Source organism: Oncorhynchus keta, unplaced genomic scaffold, assembly GCF_023373465.1.
Source record: "Oncorhynchus keta strain PuntledgeMale-10-30-2019 unplaced genomic scaffold, Oket_V2 Un_scaffold_14384_pilon_pilon, whole genome shotgun sequence".
Taxonomy (NCBI): Eukaryota; Metazoa; Chordata; class Actinopteri; order Salmoniformes; family Salmonidae; genus Oncorhynchus; species Oncorhynchus keta.
The window spans coordinates 1165001-1189969 of NW_026290787.1; the positions used below are offsets into that span (position 1 = coordinate 1165001).

The 24969-nt window shown below is 50.3% G+C and overlaps 2 protein-coding genes and 1 long non-coding RNA gene across 18 annotated transcripts in view; 2 read left to right on the forward strand and 1 right to left on the reverse strand.

Moving 5' to 3' along the window:
- The window catches only part of LOC127927482 (peripheral plasma membrane protein CASK-like), a 62371-nt gene that overhangs the window by 21511 nt on the left and 15891 nt on the right, over positions 1–24969 (reverse strand). For all 16 annotated transcript variants that reach the window (XM_052513939.1, XM_052513932.1, XM_052513935.1 and 13 more), the window contains exons 2-6: positions 17836–17948; positions 15147–15252; positions 14864–14941; positions 13404–13476; positions 83–185 (exon numbers count right to left, since the gene is read on the reverse strand). In XM_052513939.1, coding sequence (XP_052369899.1) covers positions 83–185; positions 13404–13476; positions 14864–14941; positions 15147–15252; positions 17836–17948 — 473 coding nt within the window. The remainder of the gene's footprint in view (positions 1–82; positions 186–13403; positions 13477–14863; positions 14942–15146; positions 15253–17835; positions 17949–24969) is intronic.
- Positions 4975–9753, forward strand: LOC127927483 (probable G-protein coupled receptor 34). Its single transcript, XM_052513958.1, has 2 exons — positions 4975–6083; positions 6469–9753. The coding sequence occupies exon 2, from the start codon at positions 6513–6515 to the stop codon at positions 7740–7742; it is 1230 nt and encodes a 409-aa protein (XP_052369918.1). The 5' UTR covers positions 4975–6083; positions 6469–6512; the 3' UTR covers positions 7743–9753.
- On the forward strand, positions 10084–12333 carry LOC127927485 (uncharacterized). Its single transcript, XR_008127738.1, has 4 exons — positions 10084–10352; positions 11082–11167; positions 11770–11855; positions 12028–12333. It is a non-coding gene; the product is annotated as an uncharacterized LOC127927485 (long non-coding RNA).

Below are 24969 nucleotides of genomic sequence, written 5' to 3' on the forward strand. Positions count from 1 at the left end.
GGGGGGTTTGAGTGATACACACACAGATACGAGAGAGAGGAGAGAATGACAAATACACAGTCCCAGAGTGAATATAGAGTACCTCCTGCCACCAGGCCTGATTCTCCTAGTTGTATGGCCACTCCAAACCCCCCCAGCTTGACAGGAGCTGAGTTCTCCTTAGAGGCCAGCAGGACACAGTGAGGCTACAAGACAGGGACACAGAGAGAGAGGGAGAGAGAGAGCGAGAGAGAGAGAGAGAGACAGAGACAGAGACAGAGAGAGATGGAGGGATTGGGTTCAAGCTTCATAAAAAAAGTGTTCCATTTTGTACCATCCTATTGTAGTAAGACCTTGGTAGTGCTGGACCTAAAGGGTTCCTAGACAGGACAAAGGCTGAGGGCTACCTGCTTTACTGCAGAAACCCTCCAACTGATAGCGAAGACGAGAGGAGAAAGGAGGATGACGACACTGGACAGATAGAGAGAAGAAGAGGTGGAGGATGAGGAGCAGAGCGCAGCGTTGGAGTACGTGACTGTCAGGGTATGTGGTCTCACAGCGTTGAGGTACGTGACTGTCAGGGTATGTGGTCTCACAGCGTTGGAGTACGTGACTGTCAGGGTATGTGGTCTCACAGCGTTGGAGTACGTGACTGTCAGGGTATGTGGTCTCACAGCGTTGGAGTACGTGACTGTCAGGGTATGTGGTCTCACAGCGTTGGAGTACGTGACTGTCAGGGTATGTGGTCTCACAGTGGTGAGGTACGTGACAGTCAGGGTATGTGGTCTCACAGCGTTGAGGTACGTGACTGTCAGGGTATGTGGTCTCACAGCGTTGGAGTACGTGACTGTCAGGGTATGTGGTCTCACAGCGTTGGAGTACGTGACTGTCAGGGTATGTGGTCTCACAGCGTTGAGGTACATGACTGTCAGGGTATGTGGTCTCACAGCGTTGGAGTACGTGACTGTCAGGGTATGTGGTCTCACAGCGTTGAGGTACGTGACTGTCAGGGTATGTGGTCTCACAGCGTTGGAGTACGTGACAGTCAGGGTATGTGGTCTCACAGCGTTGAGGTACGTGTCAGTCAGGGTATGTGGTCTCACAGCGTTGGAGTATGTGACTGTCAGGGTATGTGGTCTCACAGCGTTGGAGTACGTGACTGTCAGGGTATGTGGTCTCACAGCGTTGAGGTACATGACTGTCAGGGTATGTGGTCTCACAGCGTTGGAGTACGTGACTGTCAGGGTATGTGGTCTCACAGCGTTGAGGTACGTGACTGTCAGGGTATGTGGTCTCACAGCGTTGGAGTACGTGACAGTCAGGGTATGTGGTCTCACAGCGTTGAGGTACGTGTCAGTCAGGGTATGTGGTCTCACAGCGTTGGAGTATGTGACTGTCAGGGTATGTGGTCTCACAGCGTTGGAGTACGTGACAGTCAGGGTATGTGGTCTCACAGCGTTGAGGTACGTGTCAGTCAGGGTATGTGGTCTCACAGCGTTGGAGTACGTGACTGTCAGGGTATGTGGTCTCACAGCGTTGGAGTACGTGACTGTCAGGGTATGTGGTCTCACAGTGGTGAGGTACGTGACAGTCAGGGTATGTGGTCTCACAGCGTTGAGGTACGTGACTGTCAGGGTATGTGGTCTCACAGCGTTGGAGTACGTGACTGTCAGGGTATGTGGTCTCACAGCGTTGGAGTACGTGACTGTCAGGGTATGTGGTCTCACAGCGTTGGAGTACATGACTGTCAGGGTATGTGGTCTCACAGCGTTGGAGTACGTGACTGTCAGGGTATGTGGTCTCACAGCTTTGGAGTATGTGACTGTCAGGGTATGTGGTCTCACAGCTTTGGAGTATGTGACTGTCAGGGTATGTGGTCTCACAGCGTTGGAGTACGTGACTGTCAGGGTATGTGGTCTCACAGCGTTGGAGTACGTGACTGTCAGGGTATGTGGTCTCACGTGACTGTCAGGGTATGTGGTCTCACAGCTTTGGAGTATGTGACTGTCAGGGTATGTGGTCTCACAGCGTTGGAGTACGTGACTGTCAGGGTATGTGGTCTCACAGCGTTAGAGTACGTGACTGTCAGGGTATGTGGTCTCACAGCGTTGGAGTACGTGACTGTCAGGGTATGTGGTCTCACAGCGTTGAGGTACGTGACTGTCAGGGTATATGGTCTCACAGCGTTGGAGTACGTGACAGTCAGGGTAATGTGGTCTCACGTGACTGTCAGGGTATGTGGTCTCACAGCGTTGGAGTATGTGACTGTCAGGGTATGTGGTCTCACAGCGTTGGAGTACGTGACTGTCAGGGTATGTGGTCTCACAGCGTTGGAGTACGTGACTGTCAGGGTATGTGGTCTCACAGCGTTGGAGTACGTGACTGTCAGGGTATGTGGTCTCACAGCGTTGGAGTACGTGACTGTCAGGGTATGTGGTCTCACAGCGTTGGAGTACGTGACTGTCAGGGTATGTGGTCTCACAGCGTTGGAGTACGTGACTGTCAGGGTATGTGGTCTCACAGCGTTGGAGTACGTGACTGTCAGGGTATGTGGTCTCACAGCGTTGGAGTACGTGACTGTCAGGGTATGTGGTCTCACAGCGTTGGAGTACGTGACTGTCAGGGTATGTGGTCTCACAGCGTTGGAGTACGTGACTGTCAGGGTATGTGGTCTCACAGCGTTGGAGTACGTGACTGTCAGGGTATGTGGTCTCACAGCGTTGGAGTACGTGACTCTCAGGTTGTGGTCTCACAGCGTTGGAGTACGTGACTGTCAGGGTATGTGGTCTCACAGCGTTGGAGTACGTGACTGTCAGGGTATGTGGTCTCACAGCGTTGGAGTACGTGACTCTCAGGTTGTGGTCTCACAGCGTTGGAGTACGTGACTGTCAGGGTATGTGGTCTCACAGCGTTGGAGTACGTGACTGTCAGGGTATGTGGTCTCACAGCGTTGGAGTACGTGACTGTCAGGGTATGGTCTCACAGCGTTGGAGTACGTGACTGTCAGGGTATGTGGTCTCACAGCGTTGGAGTACGTGACTGTCAGGGTATGTGGTCTCACAGCGTTGGAGTACGTGACTGTCAGGGTATGTGGTCTCACAGCGTTGGAGTACGTGACTGTCAGGGTATGTGGTCTCACAGCGTTGAGGTACGTGACTGTCAGGGTATGTGGTCTCACAGCGTTGGAGTACGTGACTGTCAGGGTATGTGGTCTCACAGCGTTGGAGTATGTGACTGTCAGGGTATGTGGTCTCACAGCGTTGGAGTACGTGACTGTCAGGGTATGTGGTCTCACAGCGTTGGAGTACGTGACTGTCAGGTTATGTGGTCTCACAGCGTTGGAGTACGTGACTGTCAGGGTATGTGGTCTCACAGCGCTGGAGTACGTGACTGTCAGGTTGTGGTCTCACAGCGTTGGAGTACGTGACTGTCAGGGTATGTGGTCTCACAGCGTTGGAGTACGTGACTCTCAGGTTGTGGTCTCACAGCGTTGGAGTACGTGACTGTCAGGGTATGTGGTCTCACAGCGCTGGAGTACGTGACTGTCAGGTTGTGGTCTCACAGCGTTGAGGTACGTGACTGTCAGGGTATGTGGTCTCACAGCGTTGGAGTACGTGACTGTCAGGGTATGTGGTCTCACAGCGTTGAGGTACGTGACTGTCAGGGTATGTGGTCTCACAGCGTTGAGGTACGTGACTGTCAGGGTATGTGGTCTCACAGCGTTGGAGTACGTGACTGTCAGGGTATGTGGTCTCACAGCGTTGGAGTACGTGACTGTCAGGGTATGTGGTCTCACAGCGTTGGAGTACGTGACTGTCAGGGTATGTGGTCTCACAGCGTTGGAGTACGTGACTGTCAGGGTATGTGGTCTCACAGCGTTGGAGTACGTGACTGTCAGGGTATGTGGTCTCACAGCGTTGGAGTACGTGACTGTCAGGGTATGTGGTCTCACAGCGTTGGAGTACGTGACTGTCAGGGTATGTGGTCTCACAGCGTTGGAGTACGTGACTGTCAGGGTATGTGGTCTCACAGCGTTGGAGTACGTGACTGTCAGGGTATGTGGTCTCACAGCGTTGGAGTACGTGACTGTCAGGGTATGTGGTCTCACAGCGTTGGAGTACGTGACTGTCAGGGTATGTGGTCTCACAGCGTTGGAGTACGTGACTGTCAGGGTATGTGGTCTCACAGCGTTGGAGTACGTGACTGTCAGGGTATGTGGTCTCACAGTGGTGAGGTACGTGACTGTCAGGGTATGTGGTCTCACAGCGTTGAGGTACGTGACTGTCAGGGTATGTGGTCTCACAGCGTTGGAGTACGTGACTGTCAGGGTATGTGGTCTCACAGCGTTGGAGTACGTGACTGTCAGGGTATGTGGTCTCACAGCGTTGGAGTACGTGACTGTCAGGGTATGTGGTCTCACAGCGTTGAGGTACGTGACTGTCAGGGTATGTGGTCTCACAGCGTTGAGGTACGTGACTGTCAGGGTATGTGGTCTCACAGCGTTGGAGTACGTGACTGTCAGGGTATGTGGTCTCACAGCGTTGAGGTACGTGACTGTCAGGGTATATGGTCTCACAGCGTTGGAGTACGTGACAGTCAGGGTAATGTGGTCTCACGTGACTGTCAGGGTATGTGGTCTCACAGCGTTGCAGTACGTGACTGTCAGGGTATGTGGTCTCACAGCGTTGGAGTACGTGACTCTCAGGTTGTGGTCTCACAGCGTTGGAGTACGTGACTGTCAGGGTATGTGGTCTCACAGCGTTGGAGTACGTGACTGTCAGGGTATGTGGTCTCACAGCGTTGGAGTACGTGACTGTCAGGGTATGTGGTCTCACAGCGTTGGAGTACGTGACTGTCAGGGTATGTGGTCTCACAGCGTTGGAGTACGTGACTGTCAGGGTATGTGGTCTCACAGCGTTGGAGTACGTGACTGTCAGGGTATGTGGTCTCACAGCGTTGGAGTACGTGACTGTCAGGGTATGTGGTCTCACAGCGTTGGAGTACGTGACTGTCAGGGTATGTGGTCTCACAGCGTTGAGGTACGTGACTGTCAGGGTATATGGTCTCACAGCGTTGGAGTACGTGACAGTCAGGGTAATGTGGTCTCACGTGACTGTCAGGGTATGTGGTCTCACAGCGTTGGAGTACGTGACTGTCAGGGTATGTGGTCTCACAGCGTTGGAGTACGTGACTCTCAGGTTGTGGTCTCACAGCGTTGGAGTACGTGACTGTCAGGGTATGTGGTCTCACAGCGTTGGAGTACGTGACTGTCAGGGTATGTGGTCTCACAGCGTTGGAGTACGTGACTGTCAGGGTATGTGGTCTCACAGCGTTGGAGTACGTGACTGTCAGGGTATGTGGTCTCACAGCGTTGGAGTACGTGACTGTCAGGGTATGTGGTCTCACAGCGTTGGAGTACGTGACTGTCAGGGTATGTGGTCTCACAGCGTTGGAGTACGTGACTGTCAGGGTATGTGGTCTCACAGCGTTGGAGTACGTGACTGTCAGGGTATGTGGTCTCACAGCGTTGGAGTACGTGACTGTCAGGGTATGTGGTCTCACAGCGTTGAGGTACGTGTCAGTCAGGGTATGTGGTCTCACAGCGTTGGAGTACGTGACTGTCAGGGTATGTGGTCTCACAGCGTTGAGGTACGTGTCAGTCAGGGTATGTGGTCTCACAGCGCTGGTTTCCTGCCCTACTCTGCACTTCACACTGGAGGGGGAGGATGGGGTCTGTGGTCTGAGGGTTCTGACGGCTGCTAACAGCTGACAAGGGGTGGTTGGGGGAGGTGTGAGAGAAGAACATCTCGAGGCACAGAGAGAGAGGACCAGAGAGAGGAAGAGAGAGGAGGAAAGAGAGCGAGAGAGTGAAGGAAGGGAGGAGAGCTCAGAGTAACAGACTCATACTTTTGAGCAAAAGAGACAAAGAAAGAAAAAAGTGTAGGAGAGTAACCAGAGAAGTCCCAACACGATCCCACTGAACCTGACAACCAAGGGACAGTAGGACCAGGGGCTGTTAAAGGATATGTAACGACACACACATTCTGGACAGTGGACAGTCAAACTACAGCTGCAGAGTCTCTGACATGGGGGGAATCTGGATGGTGAGTGAGATCCTGTCTTAATAAAGACATCAGTGAACCTGTGTGTGAATCATGTTGTTTACTAGGTGGTGAATTCAAAATAGGTCATAGGTACAATACAATAATTGCACTTAAAGTAGTGGTTGATTTTTCGTTACTTCTTTTCCTGCTACAGGGGAGTTGAAATACAACATTGTGAAAGGGAAGTGGTAAATGTGGTGACATTTAAAAATAGATTAGTTCTTTGAGTGCTTTTACAGTGTTTTTTCAATGCAAACCGCCAAAGTCCCTTCCTGTTAACAGCCCACTTTTTTTTGTTAATGCATTGACCTCTCTCTCTGTTTTTCATCCTTATCAATAAAAAACATCTCTCCACCCCGCCTCTCCCTCCCTCTATCTCCCACAGCACTGAAGATCTGCTGGGCCTAAAGACACCCCAGCTTCAACACAATGCCCACTCTTCCCTCCTCCCCCCTTTCCACCTCCTCTCCCAACACCTCTTTACCCCTGTCCTCCTCTTCCTTCCCCCTCTCCAATGCCACCTATCCCCCCTTTACCTCCTCCTCTCCAAACCAGACCCTATGTAATCTAGATGAGGGTGCCCTGCGCCTCCCCCTGGTCTTCTTCTACTCCATCTTCTTCCTCCTGGGTCTGGTAGGTAATCTCCTGGCCCTGTGGGTCTTCGTATTCCTCCACTCCAGGAGGAACTCTGTCCGGGTGTTCCTCATCAACGTGGCCATAGCTGACCTGGTGCTCCTGGCCTGTCTTCCCTTCAGAGTCCTCTACCATGCTAACGGCAACCGCTGGGTCCTCGGCCCCCTGGTCTGTAAAGTGGTGGGCAACCTCTTCTACATGAACATGTACATCAGTATCACTCTGCTGGGGTTCATTAGTCTGGATAGGTATGTGAAGCTGAAGGGGCGGGGCAGAGCGGGGAGGGGCCTGGCCAGGAGGCTGAGAGGCGGGGGATGGAGCTGGGTGGCGTGCGGGGCGCTCTGGGGGCTGTCCCTGGCGGCGGCCGTGCCCATGATCGCCATGTCGGAGGGAAACGAGGAACCTGGGAAGTGTTTCCAGTATAAGCAGCGGCGTGGGGCGAAGGGGAAGGCTTACTTCAACATGGCTCTGGTGCTGCTGTTCTGGGGGGTGTTCTGCCTGCTGGTGGTCTCCTATGGGAAGATAGCCATGCGCCTCCTCAAGGTGTCCAGGGATAAACCTGACCTCCCCAATGCCCACCGCTACGGTAGCGCCGCCAGGAAGTCCTTCTTCGTGCTCTTCCTGTTCACCGTCTGCTTCGGGCCCTACCACGCCTTCCGCCCATTCTACGTCCTCTCCCAGCTCAGCCAATCCCCATCCTGCGATTACTTGCGCCTGGTGGACAGGACCAATGAGGTCATGTTGTTGTTCTCCGCCTTCAACGCCGTCCTGGACCCTGTGATGTACTTCCTGTTGTCGGGCTCGGTGCGCAAGGCCGCCGTGAAAGCCCTCGGACAGAGCCTCGGCAACCGGCTCCACTTCCTTAACGACGGGACCTCCAACAGCTCGGTATCAGAGTTCAGACGGACCTCTCTGTCCATCACCTCCCCCAACACCGTCATTAACCCCTCCCATGAGCCCAGGACCAGCCTCTGTCTGATTAGCCCCACCCTCCACCCTGGCGCAGCCATAGTGGCAAAGCAGTGAATTTACAGACCTCATTGTTTAACTTCATGGACATTATAATGTATACCATGGACTCAACAACTGATGCATGTGACAAGGTCCAATGTCTTGAACTAGACTCAGTTCCCAAGAATGGACCTGACCAGATGTCCTGAATCAAAGTGATTTACACTACCGCTCAAAAGTTCAGGGTCACTTAGAAATGTCCTTGTTCTTGAAAGAAAAGCACATTTTTTTGTCCATTGAAATAACATCAAATTGATCAGAAATACAGTGTAAACATTGATAATGTTGTAAATGACTATTGTAGCTGGAAACAGCAGATTTTTTTATGGAATATCTACATAGGCGTACAGAGGCACATTATCAGCAAAACCCCAGTCTCAACGCAAAACACCAGTCTCAACGCGAAACACCAGTCTCAACGCAAAACCCCAGTCTCAACGCAAAACCCCAGTCTCAACGCAAAACCCCAGTCTCAACGCAAAACCCCAGTCTCAACGCAAAACCCCAGTCTCAACGCAAAACCCCAGTCTCAACGCAAAACCCCAGTCTCAACGCAAAACCCCAGTCTCAACGCAAAACCCCAGTCTCAACGCAAAACCCCAGTCTCAACGCAAAACCCCAGTCTCAACGCAAAACCCCAGTCTCAACGCAAAACCCCAGTCTCAACGCGAAACGCCAGTCTCAATGCGAAACCCCAGTCTCAACGCGAAACCCCAGTCTCAACGCGAAACCCCAGTCTCAACGCGAAACCCCAGTCTCAACGCGAAACCCCAGTCTCAACGCGAAACACCAGTCTCAACGCGAAACACCAGTCTCAACACAAAACACCAGTCTCAACGCAAAACACCAGTCTCAACGCAAAACACCAGTCTCAACGCAAAACACCAGTCTCAACGCAAAACACCAGTCTCAACGCAAAGCACCAGTCTCAACGCGAAACCCCAGTCTCAACGCAAAACCCTAGTCTCAACGCAAAACCCTAGTCTCAACGCAAAACCCCAGTCTCAACGCGAAACACCAGTCTCAACGCGAAACCCCAGTCAACGCGAAACCCCAGTCAACGCGAAACCCCAGTCTCAACGCGAAACCCCAGTCTCAACGCGAAACACCAGTCTCAACGCGAAACACCAGTCTCGACACAAAACACCAGTCGACACAAAACACCAGTCGACACAAAACACCAGTCGACACAAAACACCAGTCAACACAAAACACCAGTCAACACAAAACACCAGTCAACACAAAACACCAGTCAACACAAAACACCAGTCAACACAAAACACCAGTCTCAACTAGATAGAGGAACTCTGGACAGAGGAACTCTGCCGAGAAGGTCAGCATCCCGGAGTCGCCTCTTCACTGTTGACGTTAAGACTGGTGTTTTGCAGGTACTATTTAATGAAGCTGCTAGTTGAGGACTTGTGAGGCGTCTGTTTCTCAAACTAGACACTTGTCCTCTTGCTCAATTGTGCAACCCTTGCAAAAGGGTTTTCTAAATGATCAATTAGACTTTTAAAATGATAAACTTGGATTAGCTAATGCAACGTGCCATCAAATCAAATCAATATTTATTGGTCACATACACATGGTTAGCAGATGTTAATGTGAGTGTAGCGAAATGCTTGTGCTTCTAGTTCCGACTGCAACAATATCTAACATCTCCATATGAGAAGAGTAATGTAGGGTATGTAAACATTATATAAAGTGGAACACAGGAGTGATGGTTGCTGATAATGGGACTCTGTACGCCTATGTAGATATTCCTTTCTTTTTTAAATCAGCAGTTTCCAGATACAATAGTCATTTACAACATTAATAATGTCTACACGGTATTTCTGATCAATTTGATGTTATTTTAAATGGACAAAAAAAATAGCTTTTCTTTAAAAACAAGGACATTTCTAAGGGACCCCAAACTTTTGAATGGTAGTGTAAATGCCTGTGTCTGTCTTGTCAATAGTATGTGACACAATCATATCTGATATAACACTGTACAAAGCAAATAAATATATACGATTTAAGCTCACATGTATATATGTCGCCTTGGTGTGAAAACTGAATGGAAGATAAGCATCACATAGTCCCCTCTACTGGTGGTATTAGGTACTACCACTACAGCAGTCTCCTACACACCTGCACCATCACACACACACACACACACACACACACACACACACACACACACACACACACACACACACACACACACACACACACACACACACACACACACACACACACACACACACACACACACACACTTCTTACAACCCAGATCACAAGTATTCAAACAGACAAATACACGCACAACAACAAACGAAAACCCATCTTTCATTAAACACTACATACACTCAACTCAGGGGGAAGGTGTAGCTTTGTGTACACTACATACCCTCAACACAGGGGGAAGGTGTAACTTTGTGTACACTACATACACTCAACACAGGGGGAAGGTGTAACTTTGTGTACACTACATACCCTCAACACAGGGGGAAGGTGTAACTTTGTGTACACTACATACACTCAACACAGGGGGAAGGTGTAGCTTTGTGTACACTACATACACTCAACACAGGGGGAAGGTGTAACTTTGTGTACACTACATACCCTCAACACAGGGGGAAGGTGTAACTTTGTGTACACTACATACACTCAACACAGGGGGAAGGTGTAGCTTTGTGTACACTACATACACTCAACACAGGGGGAAGGTGTAACTTTGTGTACACTACATACACTCAACACAGGGGGAAGGTGTAACTTTGTGTACACTACATACACTCAACACAGGGGGAAGGTGTAACTTTGTGTACACTACATACACTCAACACAGGGGGTAGGTGTAGCTTTGTGTACACTACATACGCTCAACACAGGGGGAAGGTGTAACTTTGTGTACACTACATACACTCAACACAGGGGGAAGGTGTAGCTTTGTGTACACTACATACACTCAACACAGGGGGAAGGTGTAACTTTGTGTACACTACATACACTCAACACAGGGGGTAGGTGTAACTTTGTGTACACTACATACACTCAACACAGGGGGAAGGTGTAACTTTGTGTACACTACATACACTCAACACAGGGGGAAGGTGTAACTGTGTACACTACATACACTCAACACAGGGGGAAGGTGTAGCTTTGTGTACACTACATACACTCAACACAGGGGGAAGGTGTAACTTTGTGTACACTACATACACTCAACACAGGGGGAAGGTGTAACTTTGTGTACACTACATACACTCAACACAGGGGGATGGTGTAACTTTGTGTACACTACATACACTCAACACAGGGGGTAGGTGTAACTTTGTGTACACTACATACACTCAACACAGGGGGAAGGTGTAGCTTTGTGTACACTACATACACTCAACACAGGGGGAAGGTGTAACTTTGTGTACACTACATACACTCAACACAGGGGGAAGGTGTAGCTTTGTGTACACTACATACACTCAACACAGGGGGTAGGTGTAACTTTGTGTACACTACATACACTCAACACAGGGGGTAGGTGTAACTTTGTGTACACTACATACACTCAACACAGGGGGAAGGTGTAGCTTTGTGTACACTACATACACTCAACTCAGGGGGAAGGTGTAACTTTGTGTACACTACATACACTCAACACAGGGGGTAGGTGTAACTTTGTGTACACTACATACACTCAACACAGGGGGTAGGTGTAACTTTGTGTACACTACATACACTCAACTCAGGGGGAAGGTGTAACTTTGTGTACACTACATACACTCAACACAGGGGGAAGGTGTAGCTTTGTGTACACTACATACACTCAACACAGGGGGAAGGTGTAACTTTGTGTACACTACATACACTCAACACAGGGGGAAGGTGTAACTTTGTGTACACTACATACACTCAACACAGGGGGTAGGTGTAGCTTTGTGTACACTACATACACTCAACACAGGGGGAAGGTGTAACTTTGTGTACACTACATACACTCAACACAGGGGGAAGGTGTAGCTTTGTGTACACTACATACACTCAACACAGGGGGAAGGTGTAACTTTGTGTACACTACATACACTCAACACAGGGGGAAGGTGTAACTTTGTGTACACTACATACACTCAACACAGGGGGAAGGTGTAACTTTGTGTACACTACATACACTCAACACAGGGGGTAGGTGTAACTTTGTGTACACTACATACACTCAACACAGGGGGAAGGTGTAACTTTGTGTACACTACATACACTCAACACAGGGGGTAGGTGTAGCTTTGTGTACACTACATACACTCAACACAGGGGGAAGGTGTAGCTTTGTGTACACTACATACACTCAACACAGGGGGAAGGTGTAACTTTGTGTACACTACATACACTCAACACAGGGGGTAGGTGTAACTTTGTGTACACTACATACACTCAACACAGGGGGAAGGTGTAACTTTGTGTACACTACATACACTCAACACAGGGGGAAGGTGTAACTTTGTGTACACTACATACACTCAACACAGGGGGAAGGTGTAACTTTGTGTACACTACATACACTCAACACAGGGGGAAGGTGTAACTTTGTGTACACTACATACACTCAACACAGGGGGTAGGTGTAACTTTGTGTACACTACATACACTCAACACAGGGGGAAGGTGTAACTTTGTGTACACTACATACACTCAACACAGGGGGTAGGTGTAACTTTGTGTGCACTACATACACTCAACACAGGGGGTAGGTGTAACTTTGTGTACACTACATACACTCAACACAGGGGGAAGGTGTAACTTTGTGTACACTACATACACTCAACACAGGGGGAAGGTGTAACTTTGTGTACACTACATACACTCAACACAGGGGGAAGGTGTAACTTTGTGTACACTACATACACTCAACACAGGGGGTAGGTGTAACTTTGTGTACACTACATACACTCAACACAGGGGAAGGTGTAACTTTGTGTACACTACATACACTCAACACAGGGGAAGGTGTAACTTTGTGTACACTACATACACTCAACACAGGGGGTAGGTGTAACTTTGTGTGCACTACATACACTCAACACAGGGGGTAGGTGTAACTTTGTGTACACTACATACACTCAACACAGGGGGTAGGTGTAGCTTTGTGTACACTACATACACTCAACACAGGGGGAAGGTGTAACTTTGTGTGCACTACATACACCCAACACAGGGGGAAGGTGTAACTTTGTGTAAACACAAACAGACTGACTTACTGACATTGGTATTAACACACAAGCAAAAGCTCCCCTTATCCCCTCTGGGAGTCACCAAATGTGTCTGTTTGTGGGCAGGGCTCGCCCCATCTGGTCTGGCATTGTGGCCTACTGTATGTTAGAGAGGTAATCCTATAGTAATCACTGAAGCTGTGCTGTCTGGCCTGTCAAACAGGGTTTCAGCAGGGTTTCCCCTGACACTAAACACTAATCCAGCCCCAGCTTAACTCACCTTCATTACTAGTTAGCCTACTACTCCTACAACCCAATGGGCTAAGCTGATGTCGTTGGGTTAGTCGATATACACTCAATACGAGGAGACAGACGGTGGATCACCAATGGTTACTCCATTCTGTTTGAAATCAATAGATGCCATTGACAACAGTGCTGTTTAGATAAGGGGGAAGTGGGACTGGAGATCTGGGGTAGGGGAGCTTACCTTCACGTCACGGTGAATCACGTTGTTGTCATGGCAATACCGCAGCGCCTCCAAGATCTGTCTCATGTAGTGACTAAAAGAAAATAATGATGAAGAGGAAGGGGGAGAGAGAGGATGAAGAGGAAGGGGAAGAGAGAGAATGAAGAGGAAGGGGGAGAGAGAATGAAGCGTGAGGGGGAGAGAGAGAATGAAGAGTGAGGGGGAGAGAGAGAATGAAGAGGAAGGGGGAGAGAGAGAATGAAGAGGAAGGGGGAGAGAGAGAATGAAGAGTTAGGGGGAGAGAGAGAATGAAGAGTGAGGGGGAGAGAGAGAATGAAGAGTGAGGGGGAGAGAGAGAATGAAGAGTGAGGGGGAGAGAGAGAATGAAGAGGAAGGGGGAGAGAGAGAATGAAGAGGAAGGGGGAGAGAGAATGAAGAGGGAGAATGAAGAGGGAGAGAGAGAGAATGAAGAGGAGAGAGAGAATGAAGAGGGAGAGAGAAAATGAAGAGGGAGAGAGAATGAAGAGGAAGAGAGAGAGAATGAAGAGGAAGAGAGAGAATGAAGAGGAAGAGACAGAATGAAGAGGGAGAGAGAGAGAGAATGAAGAGGAAGGTGGGGGGAGAGAGTGAAGAGGAAGAGACAGAGAATGAAGAGAATGAAGAGAAAGGGGAGAGAGAGAATAAAGAGAAAGGGGAGAGAGAGAATAAAGAGAAAGGGGGTGAGAGAATTAAGAGAATGAAGGGGTCGAGAGAGAATGAAGAGGGAGGGGGAGAGAGAGAATGAAAAGGGAGGGGGAGAGAGAGAATGAAGGGGGCGAGAGAGAATGAAGAGGGAGGGGGAGAGAGAATGAAGAGGAAGGGGGGGAGAGAATGAAGAGGAAGAGACAGAATGAAGAGAAAGGGGAGAGAGAATGAAGAGAAAGGGGGGGAGAGAATGAAGAGAAAGGGGAAGAGAGAGAGAGAATGAAGAGAAAGGGGGAGAGAGAGAGAGAATGAAGAGAAAGGGGGAGAGAGAGAGAGAATGAAGAGAAAGGGGGAGAGAGAGAGAGAATGAAGAGAAAGGGGGAGAGAGAGAGAATGAAGAGAAAGGGGGAGAGAGATAGAGAGAATGAAGAGAAAGGGGGAGAGAGAGAGAGAATGAAGAGAAAGGGGGAGAGAGAGAGAGAATGAAGAGAAAGGGGGAGAGAGAATGAAGTGGAAGGAGGAGAGTGAGGGAATTAGCAACGCCACTACTTCTTAGAGAGCTCCTTCTAAAAGCACTTCATTACAGGCATGTAGAGTCCCCAAGGTTCTCATCGTCCTACCACTGAATACTTGGCCACTTACTTCAAATGAGACCTTGGTTGAAAATGTCAATGTGACGTGCGTGTAACTGGCTACGGCTTCAATCAGCCCGCGTCACAATTTCAAAACACAAGTCAGCTCCGTCCATACTAGAGAGGCAGAGAGGAAATAAGGGAATCTAAGAGTCAAGCTTTTACCTGGCTACAGCTTCACTGTAGACAAAACCAGCATCCGCCCGCTTCACAGTCTCAAAACACAGGTCAGCTGTATCCATACTATGTCAGAGAGGTAGAAATCACATAAAACAAAACTTTATTGAATTTGGATTACACTGTTAGTACAGAAAGTCAATAGGGAGGGACCATTCTAGAATATCAAGTTAAATCTAGAACAGAAATTCTAGAATTTAGTCCATTCTAGAATAGAAAGTCAATAGGTGACTATTCAAGAAACAAAATGGCCAAAACACAACCAACTTACAACTCAAAGACCATGTAGAGCATGCCATCTGAGCTGTAGGTTTCTAGTAGCTCTACGATGTGAGGGTGCTTCAGCATGTGACAGATACTGGCCTCTCTCTTCAGATCTGTGGAGGAAACAGGAGAGATAAGAGATGGAAACCATTTTTCAGTATTGAGATGCATCCGTTTGTCCTCATTTCCCCTTTTCAACACACTCTTCCTCTCCTCCTCATCTTGCCCCATAGCTTATAGGTGTGTGCCCTCCCTCTCTTCCTCCTGACCTCTCCACCGCGCTGACCCAGGTAGCAGACTCCAGTCGGAGGGCAGGAGGGAGGTTAAGAGAAGAGGAAACACCTCCGGCACGTGTTAGTTTGTTCCTTCCCTCTCTTCCCCAACCACATAAACATCAAAGGAGATTAACATGGAGGGGTGCACGTGTGCAGGCAGGGAGAGGCTTGACTGCAGCGCGGGAAGTGCACACACAAGGAAGTAGCAAAGAGCGAAGAACACAGTACACACACACACACACACACACACACACACACACACACACACACACACACACACACACACACACACACACACACACACAACGAAGAGGGGCAAAATAGGTGAAAAAGCATTGGGAGGGAAAGTGAAGTTGTGGGAGCTCATGTGGCACTAGAGGCGTCGTCTGGAGTTCGACCCAGTCAGACACACTGCACTGTTGTCCTCCTCTGTTCTGCAGTTCACATCCCCCTATACAGACCTCATTTACACACTCCCCAGTCTACTGGTCTGCAGAGACTACAAACGTGTGTGCGGTGTTGTGACGGGCCTAACTCATGACGTAAGACCCAGAGACAGAGTCCTTATTCTCTCACTATCTCTGTGTTGAGTCTCTCTCTCTGCATTCCTTGATCTCTGTCTCTCCCTCTCTCTCTCACACACAGAAGACCAAGAGTACGAGTCCGAGAGAGGAAAACAGAACAGATGATACATAGTAGTAAGTGAGGGGGGTATAGTCTAACAGTATGGATTTACTGGATATCGTAGCAGGATAGATGTGCTCTCTACACACACCCTGTTCAATGAAGCCCAGTCTGCTTGATAACTCAAAATGTCACTGCTCACAATTAACACGACTGGTTTCTGTGAGTTTCTGTAAAACTACAGCAGGAGGGGAGGGAGAGGTTAGTTTCATCGGGGGTCCAACTGTCTTTTCTGCCAGCGCTGTGGGGTTTTAAATGAAAGTGACATTTACGAGTTCCAACCAGCCCAACTCTACAGCCAGAAATCAATCTCTCAGCATTCAAACACACTGGAGGTCCTCTCTCTCTCTCTTCTTCTCCCTCTGTTGCTCTACTTCTAACTCTCTCTTTCTCCCTCTGTTGCTCTACTCATAACTCTCTTTCTCCCCCTCTTCTTCTAACTCTCTTTCTCTCTCTCTCTTCTTCTCCCTCTGTTGCTCTACTTATAACTCTCTTTCTCCCCCTCTTCTTCTCCCTCTCTGTTGCTCTACTTCTCTCTCTTTCTCCCTCTGTTGCTCTACTTCTAACTCTCTCTCTCCCCCTCTTCTTCTTCATCTTCTTCTCCCTCTCTGTTGCTCTACTTCTAACTCTTTCTCCCTCTGTTGCTCTACTTCTAACTCTCTCTTTCTCCCCCTCTTCTTCTTATCCCTCTCTGTTGCTCTACTTCGTCCAGACTCTATATAAGTTTACTGGGTTCGTCCAGACTCTATATAAGTTTACTGGGTTCGTCCAGACTCTATATAAGTTTACTGGGTTCGTCCAGACTCTATATAAGTTTACGAGGTTCTTCCAGACTCTATATCAGTTTACGAGGTTCTTCCAGACTCTATATAAGTTTATTAGGTTCTTCCAGAGCCAGACTCTATATCAGTTTACTAGGTTCGTCCAGACTCTATATCAGTTTACGAGGTTCTTCCAGACTCTATATCAGTTTACGAGGTTCTTCCAGACTCTATATAAGTTTATTAGGTTCTTCCAGAGCCAGACTCTATATCAGTTTACTAGGTTCGTCCAGACTCTATATAAGTTTACTAGGTTTGTCCAGACTCTATATCAGTTTACGAGGTTCTTCCAGACTCTATATAAGTTTATTAGGTTCTTCCAGAGCCAGACTCTATATCAGTTTACTTTGTTCTTCCAGAGCCAGACTCTATATCAGTTTACTAGGTTCTTCCAGAGCCAGACTCTATATCAGTTTACTAGGTTCTTCCAGAGCCAGACTCTATATCAGTTTACTAGGTTCTTCCAGAGCCAGACTCTATATCAGTTTACTAGGTTCTTCCAGAGCCAGACTCTATATCAGTTTACTAGGTTCTTCCAGAGCCAGACTCTATATCAATTTACTAGGTTCTTCCAGACTCTATATCAGTTTACTAGGTTCTTCCAGAGCCAGACTCTATATCAGTTTACTAGGTTCTTCCAGAGCCAGACTCAATATCAGTTTACAATCCCTCTTTATTACACTATCAATATTTTCACACACAATTCTGTCTTTCCATTCCCTTATGATGCTGTCCTTGGCCCAGCTCTGACCGGAGCATCACAGATGGCACACCATGAACGCCAAAACCCAGGGCACTGCCACCACAGTGTGACACACACACAGACAGAACAGCATGACACGGCAGGAAACTGCATGGAAAGTTAGTATGCATCAGCGCTTTACCCACACAGCGCATGAGTGTGACTCTTCCTTACCCTCTGTGCTGAGGCCAGGGCTGGAGGTGAAACTGGCCACATCTACGATCTTCACTGCAAACTGCTGCCCTGTGTCCCTGTTGATACAGCGCCTCACCACACTGAAGGGACCCCTGGAAGACAGAAAACACAGTGGGTTAGTCACGTTTCTCTCACACACACACACACACACACACACACACACACACACACACACACACACACACACACACACACACACACACACACACACACACACACACACACACACACGCCTTGGGAATAGGGAGAAGGGGTCGATTTGGAATTCATTCTTGGATATATCTGGCACCTTTACATTCTCTCTGTTCTTCCCTGTAGGCCTTCAGTAATCACAGTGCAGTAACAATAACCCAACAGCCCTGGATATGATGGAGCCTAATGCTGGAGATGGAGCAGCTAGCGACGTAGAGTAACACTGCTTCCCTTCCCCCCCTCGCTCCTCCCTGAGGAGTAACACTGCTTCCCTTCCCCCCTACCCAATTCCTCCCTAAGGTGTAACACTGGTTCCCTTCCCCCATAGCTCCTTCCAAAGGAGTAACACTGCTTCCCTTCCCCCATAGCTCATTCCAAAGGAGTAACACTGCTTCCCTTCCCCATAGCTCCTTCCAAAGGAGTAACACTGCTTCCCTTCCCCCTTTCTCCTTCCAAAGGAGTAACACTGCTTCCATTCCCCCATAGCTCTTCCCTAAGGTGTAACACTGGTTCCCTTCCCCCATAGCTCCTTCCAAAGGAGTAACACTGGTTCCCTTCCCCCATAGCTCCTTCCAAAGGAGTAACACTGGTTCCCTTCCCCCCCTAGTTCCTCCCTAAGGAGTACACTGGTTCCCTTCCCCCCTAGTTCCTCCCTAAGGTATAACACTGGTTCCCTTCCCCCCTAGTTCCTCCCTAAGGTGTAACACTGCTTCCCTTCCCCGCTAGCTCCTTCTAAGATGTAACACTGGTCTACTCCTACTAGCTCCTCCCTAAGGTGTAACACTGGTTCCCTTCCCCCATAGCTCCTCCCTACAGTGTAACACTGGTTCCCTTCCCCCCTAGTTCCTCCCTACGGTGTAACACTGGTCCCCCCTAGTTCCTGCCTAAGGAGTAACATTGCTTCCCTTCCCCCATAGCTCCTTCCTAAGGAGTAACACTGCTTCCCTTCCCCCCTAGTTCCTGCCTAAGGAGTAACACTGCTTCCCTTCCCCAAAAGCTCCTTCCTAAGGAGTAACACTGCTTCCCTTCCCCCCTGGCTCCTTCCTAAGGAGTAACACTGCTTCCCTTCCCCCATAGCTCCTTCCAAAGGAGTAACACTGCTTCCCTTCCCCCCCTAGTTCATCCCTAAGGAGTAACATTGCTTCCCTTCCCTCCTAGCTCCTCCCTAAGGTGTAACACTGGTTCCCTAACCCCCCTAGCTCCTTCCAAAGGAGTAACACTGCTTCCCTTCCCCTCAAGCTCCTCCCTAAGGAGTAACACTGGTTCCCTTCCCCCCCTCGCTCCTCCCTAAGGAGTAACACTGCTTCCCTTCCCCCCGAGGTCCTTCCAAAGGAGTAACACTGCTTCCCTTCCCCCCTAGCTCCTCCATAAGGTGTAAAACTGGTTCCCTTCCCCCCTAGTTTCTCCCTAAGGTATAACACTGGTTCCCTTCCCCCCTAGTTCCTCCCTAAGGTGTAACACTGCTTCCCTTCCCCGCTAGCTCCTTCTAAGGTGTAACACTGGTCTCCTCCTACTAGCTCCTCCCTAAGGTGTAACACTGGTTCCCTTCCCCCATAGCTCCTCCCTACAGTGTAACACTGGTTCCCTTCCCCCCCTAGTTCCTCCCTACGGTGTAACACTGGTTCCCTTCCCCCCTAGTTCCTTCCTAAGGAGTAACACTGCTTCCCTTCCCCCATAGCTCCTTCCTAAGGAGTAACACTGCTTCCCTTCCCTCCTAGCTCCTCCCTAAGGTGTAACACTGGTTCCCTTCCCCCATAGGTCCTTCCAAGGGAGTAACACTGCTTCCCTTCCCCCCTAGCAACTCCCTAAGGAGTAACACTGGTTCCCTTCCCCCCCCAGCTCCTTCCAAAGGAGTAACACTGCTTCCCTTCCCCCATAGCTCCTTCCTAAGGAGTAACACTGCTTCCCTTCCCCCCTAGCTCCTTCCTAAGGAGTAACATTGCTTCCCTTCCCCCATAGCTCCTTCCTAAGGAGTAACACTGCTTCCATTCCCGCACTAGCTCCTTCCTAAGGAGTAACACTGATTCCCTTCCCCCCCTAGTTCCTCCCTAAGGAGTAACACTGCTTCCCTTCTCCCATAGCTCCTCCCTAAGGAGAAACACTGCTTCCCTTCCCCCCCTAGTTCCTGCCTAAGGAGTAACACTGCTTCCCTTCCCCCATAGCTCCTTCCTAAGGAGTAACACTGCTTCCCTTCCCCAATAGGTCCTTCCAAAGGAGCAGCACTGCTTCCCTTCCCCCCCATAGCTCCTTCCTAAGGTGTAACACTGCTTCCCTTCCCCCATAGCTCCTTCCAAAGGAGTAACACTGCTCCCCTAGCTCCTTGCTAAGGAGTAACACTGTTTCTCTTCCCCCATAGCTCCTTCCAAAGGAGTAACACTGCTTCTCTTCCCCCATAGCTCCTCCCAAAGGAGTAAAACTGCTTCCCTTCCCCCCCTAGTTCCTCCCTAAGGAGTACACTGCTTCCCATCCCCCCATAGCTCCTTCCTAAGGAGTAACACTGCTTCCCTTCCCCCATAGCTCCTTCCAAAGGAGTAACACTGCTTCCCTTCCCCCCCTAGTTCCTCCCTAAGGAGTAACATTGCTTCCCTTCCCCCATAGCTCCTTCCAAAGTAGTAACATTGCTTCCCTTCCCACCAAGCTCCTTCCTAAGGAGTAACACTGCTTCCCTTCCCCATAGCTCCTTCCAAAGGAGTAACACTGCTTCCCTTCCCCCCATAGCTCCTTCCTAAGGAGTAACACTGCTTCCCTTCCCCCCCTAGTTCCTCCCTAAGGAGTAACATTGCTTCCCTTCCCCCATAGCTCCTTCCAAAGTAGTAACATTGCTTCCCTTCCCACCAAGCTCCTTCCTAAGGAGTAACACTGCTTCCCTTCCCCCTTGCTCCTTCCTAAGGAGTAACACTGCTTCCCTTCCCCCATCGCTCCTTCCTCAGGAGTAACACTGCTTCCCTTCCCCCCCCTAGTTCCTCCCTAAGGAGTAACACTGCTTCCCTTCCCCCCATAGCTCCTCCCTAAGGAGTAACACTGCTTCCCTTCCCCCATAGCTCCTTCCAAAGGAGTAACACTGCTTCCCTTCCCCCCATAGCTCCTTCCTAAGGAGTAACACTGCTTCCCTTCCCCCATAGCTCCTTCCTAAGGAGTAACACTGCTTCCCTTCCCCCCTTGCTCCTCCCTAAGGTGTAACACTGGTTCCCTTCCCCCATAGGTCCTTCCAAGGGTGTAACACTGCTTCCCTTCCCCCCAAGCTCCTCCCTAAGGAGTAACACTGATTCCCTTCCCCCCCTCGCTCCTCCCTAAAGAGTAACACTGCTTCCCTTCCCCCCGAGGTCCTTCCAAAGGAGTAACACTGCTTCCCTTCCCCCCCTAGCTCCTCCCTAAGGTGTAACACTGGTTCCCTTCCCCCCATAGCTCCTTCCTAAGGAGTAACACTGCTTCCCTTCCCACCAAGCTCCTTCCTAAGGAGTAACACTGCTTCCCTTCCCCCCTTGCTCCTTCCTAAGGAGTAACACTGCTTCCCTTCCCCCATCACTCCTTCCTCAGGAGTAACACTGCTTCCCTTCCCCCCCCTAGTTCCTCCCTAAGGAGTAACACTGCTTCCCTTCCCCCCATAGCTCCTCCCTAAGGAGTAACACTGCTTCCCTTCCCCCATAGCTCCTTCCAAAGGAGTAACACTGCTTCCCTTCCCCCCATAGCTCCTTCCTAAGGAGTAACACTGCTTCCCTTCCCCCATAGCTCCTTCCTAAGGAGTAACACTGCTTCCCTTCCCCCCTTGCTCCTCCCTAAGGTGTAACACTGGTTCCCTTCCCCCATAGGTCCTTCCAAGGGTGTAACACTGCTTCCCTTCCCCCCAAGCTCCTCCCTAAGGAGTAACACTGATTCCCTTCCCCCCCTCGCTCCTCCCTAAAGAGTAACACTGCTTCCCTTCCCCCCGAGGTCCTTCCAAAGGAGTAACACTGCTTCCCTTCCCCCCCTAGCTCCTCCCTAAGGTGTAACACTGGTTCCCTTCCCCCCATAGCTCCTTCCTAAGGAGTAACACTGCTTCCCTTCCCCCATCGCTCCTTCCTCAGGAGTAACACTGCTTCCCTTCCCCCCCTAGTTCCTCCCTAAGGAGTAACACTGCTTCCCTTCCCCCCATAGCTCCTCCCTAAGGAGCAACACTGCTTCCTTCCCCATAGCTCCTTCCAAAGGAGTAACACTGCTTCCCTTCCCCCCATAGCTCCTCAAAAGGAGTAACACTGCTTCCCTTCCCCCATCGCTCCTTCCTCAGGAGTAACACTGCTTCCCTTCCCCCCTTAGTTCCTACCTAAGGAGTAACACTGCTTCCCTTCCCCCCATAGCTCCTCCCTAAGGAGTAACACTGCTTCCCTTCCCCCCTAGTTCCTCCCTAAGGAGTAACACTGCTTCCCTTCCCCCATAGCTCCTTCCAAAGGAGTAACACTGCTTCCCTTCCCCCATAGCTCCTTCCTAAGGAGTAACACTGCTTCCCTTCCCCCCCTAGTTCCTCCCTCAAGAGTAACACTGCTTCCCTTCCCCCATAGCTCCTTCCAAAGGAGTAACACTGCTTCCCTTCCCCATAGCTCCTTCCTAAGGAGTAACACTGCTTCCCTTCCCCCCCTAGTTCCTCCCTAAGGAGTAACATTGCTTCCCTTCCCCCATAGCTCCTTCCAAAGGATTAACACTGCTTCCCCTCCCCCTAGTTCCTCCCTAAGGAGTAACACTGCTTCCCTTCCCCCATAGCTCCTTCCAAAGGAGTAACACTGCTTCCCTTCCCCCCATAGCTCCTTCCTTAGGAGTAACACTGCTTCCCTTCCCCCACTAGTTCCTCCCTAAGGAGTACACTGCTTCCCTTCCCCCCATAGCTCCTTCCTAAGGAGTAACACAGCTTCCCTTCCCCCATAGCTCCTTCCAAAGGAGTAACACTGCTTCCCTTCCCCCCTAGTTCCTCCCTAAGGAGTAACATTGCTTCCCTTCCCCCATAGCTCCTTCCAAAGGAGTAACACTGCTTCCCTTCCCACCAAGCTCCTTCCTAAGGAGTAACACTGCTTCCCTTCCCACTTAGCTCCTTCCAAAGGAGTAACACTGCTTCCCTTCCCCCCATAGCTCCTTCCTAAGGAGTAACACTGCTTCCCTTCCCCCATAGCTCCTTCCTAAGGAGTAACACTGCTTCCCTTCCCCCCTTGCTCCTCCCTAAGGTGTAACACTGGTTCCCTTCCCCCATTGCTCCTTCCTAAGGAGTAACACTGCTTCTCTTCCCCCCACAGCTCCTTCCTAAGGAGTAACACTGCTTCCCTTCCCCCATAGCTCCTTCCTAAGGAGTAACACTGCTTCCCTTCCCCCCTTGCTCCTCCCTAAGGTGTAACACTGGTTCCCTTCCCCCATAGGTCCTTCCAAGGGAGTAACACTGCTTCCCTTCCCCCATTGCTCCTTCCTAAGGAGTAACACTGCTTCCCTTCCCCCCCTAGTTCCTGCCTAAGGAGTAACACTGCTTCCCTTCCCCCATAGCTCCTTCCAAAGGAGCAGCACTGCTTCCCTTCCCCCCATAGCTCCTTCCTAAGGAGTAACACTGCTTCCCTTCCCCAATAGGTCCTTCCAAAGGAGCAGCACTGCTTCCCTTCCCCCCCATAGCTCCTTCCTAAGGTGTAACACTGCTTCCCTTCCCCCATAGCTCCTTCCAAAGGAGTAACACTGCTTCCCCCCCCCCCTAGCTCCTTGCTAAGGAGTAACACTGTTTCCCTTCCCCCATAGCTCCTCCCTAAGGAGAAACACTGCTTCCCTTCCCCCATAGCTCCTTCCAAAGGAGTAACACTGCTTCCCTCCCCCCCCCCCCTAGTTCCTCCCTAAGGAGTAACATTGATTTCCCTTCCCCCATAGCTCCTTCCTAAGGAGTAACACTGCTTCCCTTCCCCCCTAGTTCCTGCCTAAGGAGTAACACTGCTTCCCTTCCCCTATAGCTCCTTCCTAAGGAGTAACACTGCTTCCCTTCCCCCCTGGCTCCTTCCTAAGGAGTAACACTGCTTCCCTTCCCCCATAGCTCCTTCCAAAGGAGTAACACTGCTTCCCTTCCCCCCCCTCGTTCATCCCTAAGGAGTAACATTGCTTCCCTTCCCCCATAGCTCCTTCCAAAGGAGTAACACTGCTTCTCTTCCCCCCACAGCTCCTTCCTAAGGAGTAACACTGCTTCCCATCCCCCATAGCTCCTTCCTAAGGAGTAACACTGCTTCCCTTCCCTCCTAGCTCCTCCCTAAGGTGTCACACTGGTTCCCTTCCCCCATAGGTCCTTCCAAGGGAGTAACACTACTTCCCTTCCCACCTAGCTCCTCCCTAAGGAGTAACACTGGTTCCCTTCCCCCCCTAGCTCCTTCCAAAGGAGTAACACTGCTTCCCTTCCCCCCAAGCTCCTCCCTAAGGAGTAACACTGGTTCCCTTCCCCCCCTCGCTCCTCCCTAAGGAGTAACACAGCTTCCCTTCCCCCCCGAGGTCCTTCCAAAGGAGTAACACTGCTTCCCTTCCCCCCTAGCTCCTCCCTAAGGTGTAACACTGGTACCCTTCCCCCCATAGCTCCTTCCTAAGGAGTAACACTGCTTCCCTTCCCCCATCGCTCCTTCCTCTGGAGTAACACTGCTTCCCTTCCCCCCCCTAGTTCCTCCCTAAGGAGTAACACTGCTTCCCTTCCCCCCATAGCTCCTCCCTAAGGAGTAACACTGCTTCCCTTCCCCCCATAGCTCCTCAAAAAGGAGTAACACTGCTTCCCTTCCCCCATCGCTTCTTCCTCAGGAGTAACACTGCTTCCCTTCCCCCCTTAGTTCCTACCTAAGGAGTAACACTGCTTCCCTTCCCCCCATAGCTCCTCCCTAAGGAGTAACACTGCTTCCCTTCCCCCCTAGTTCCTCCCTAAGGAGTAACACTGCTTCCCTTCCCCCATAG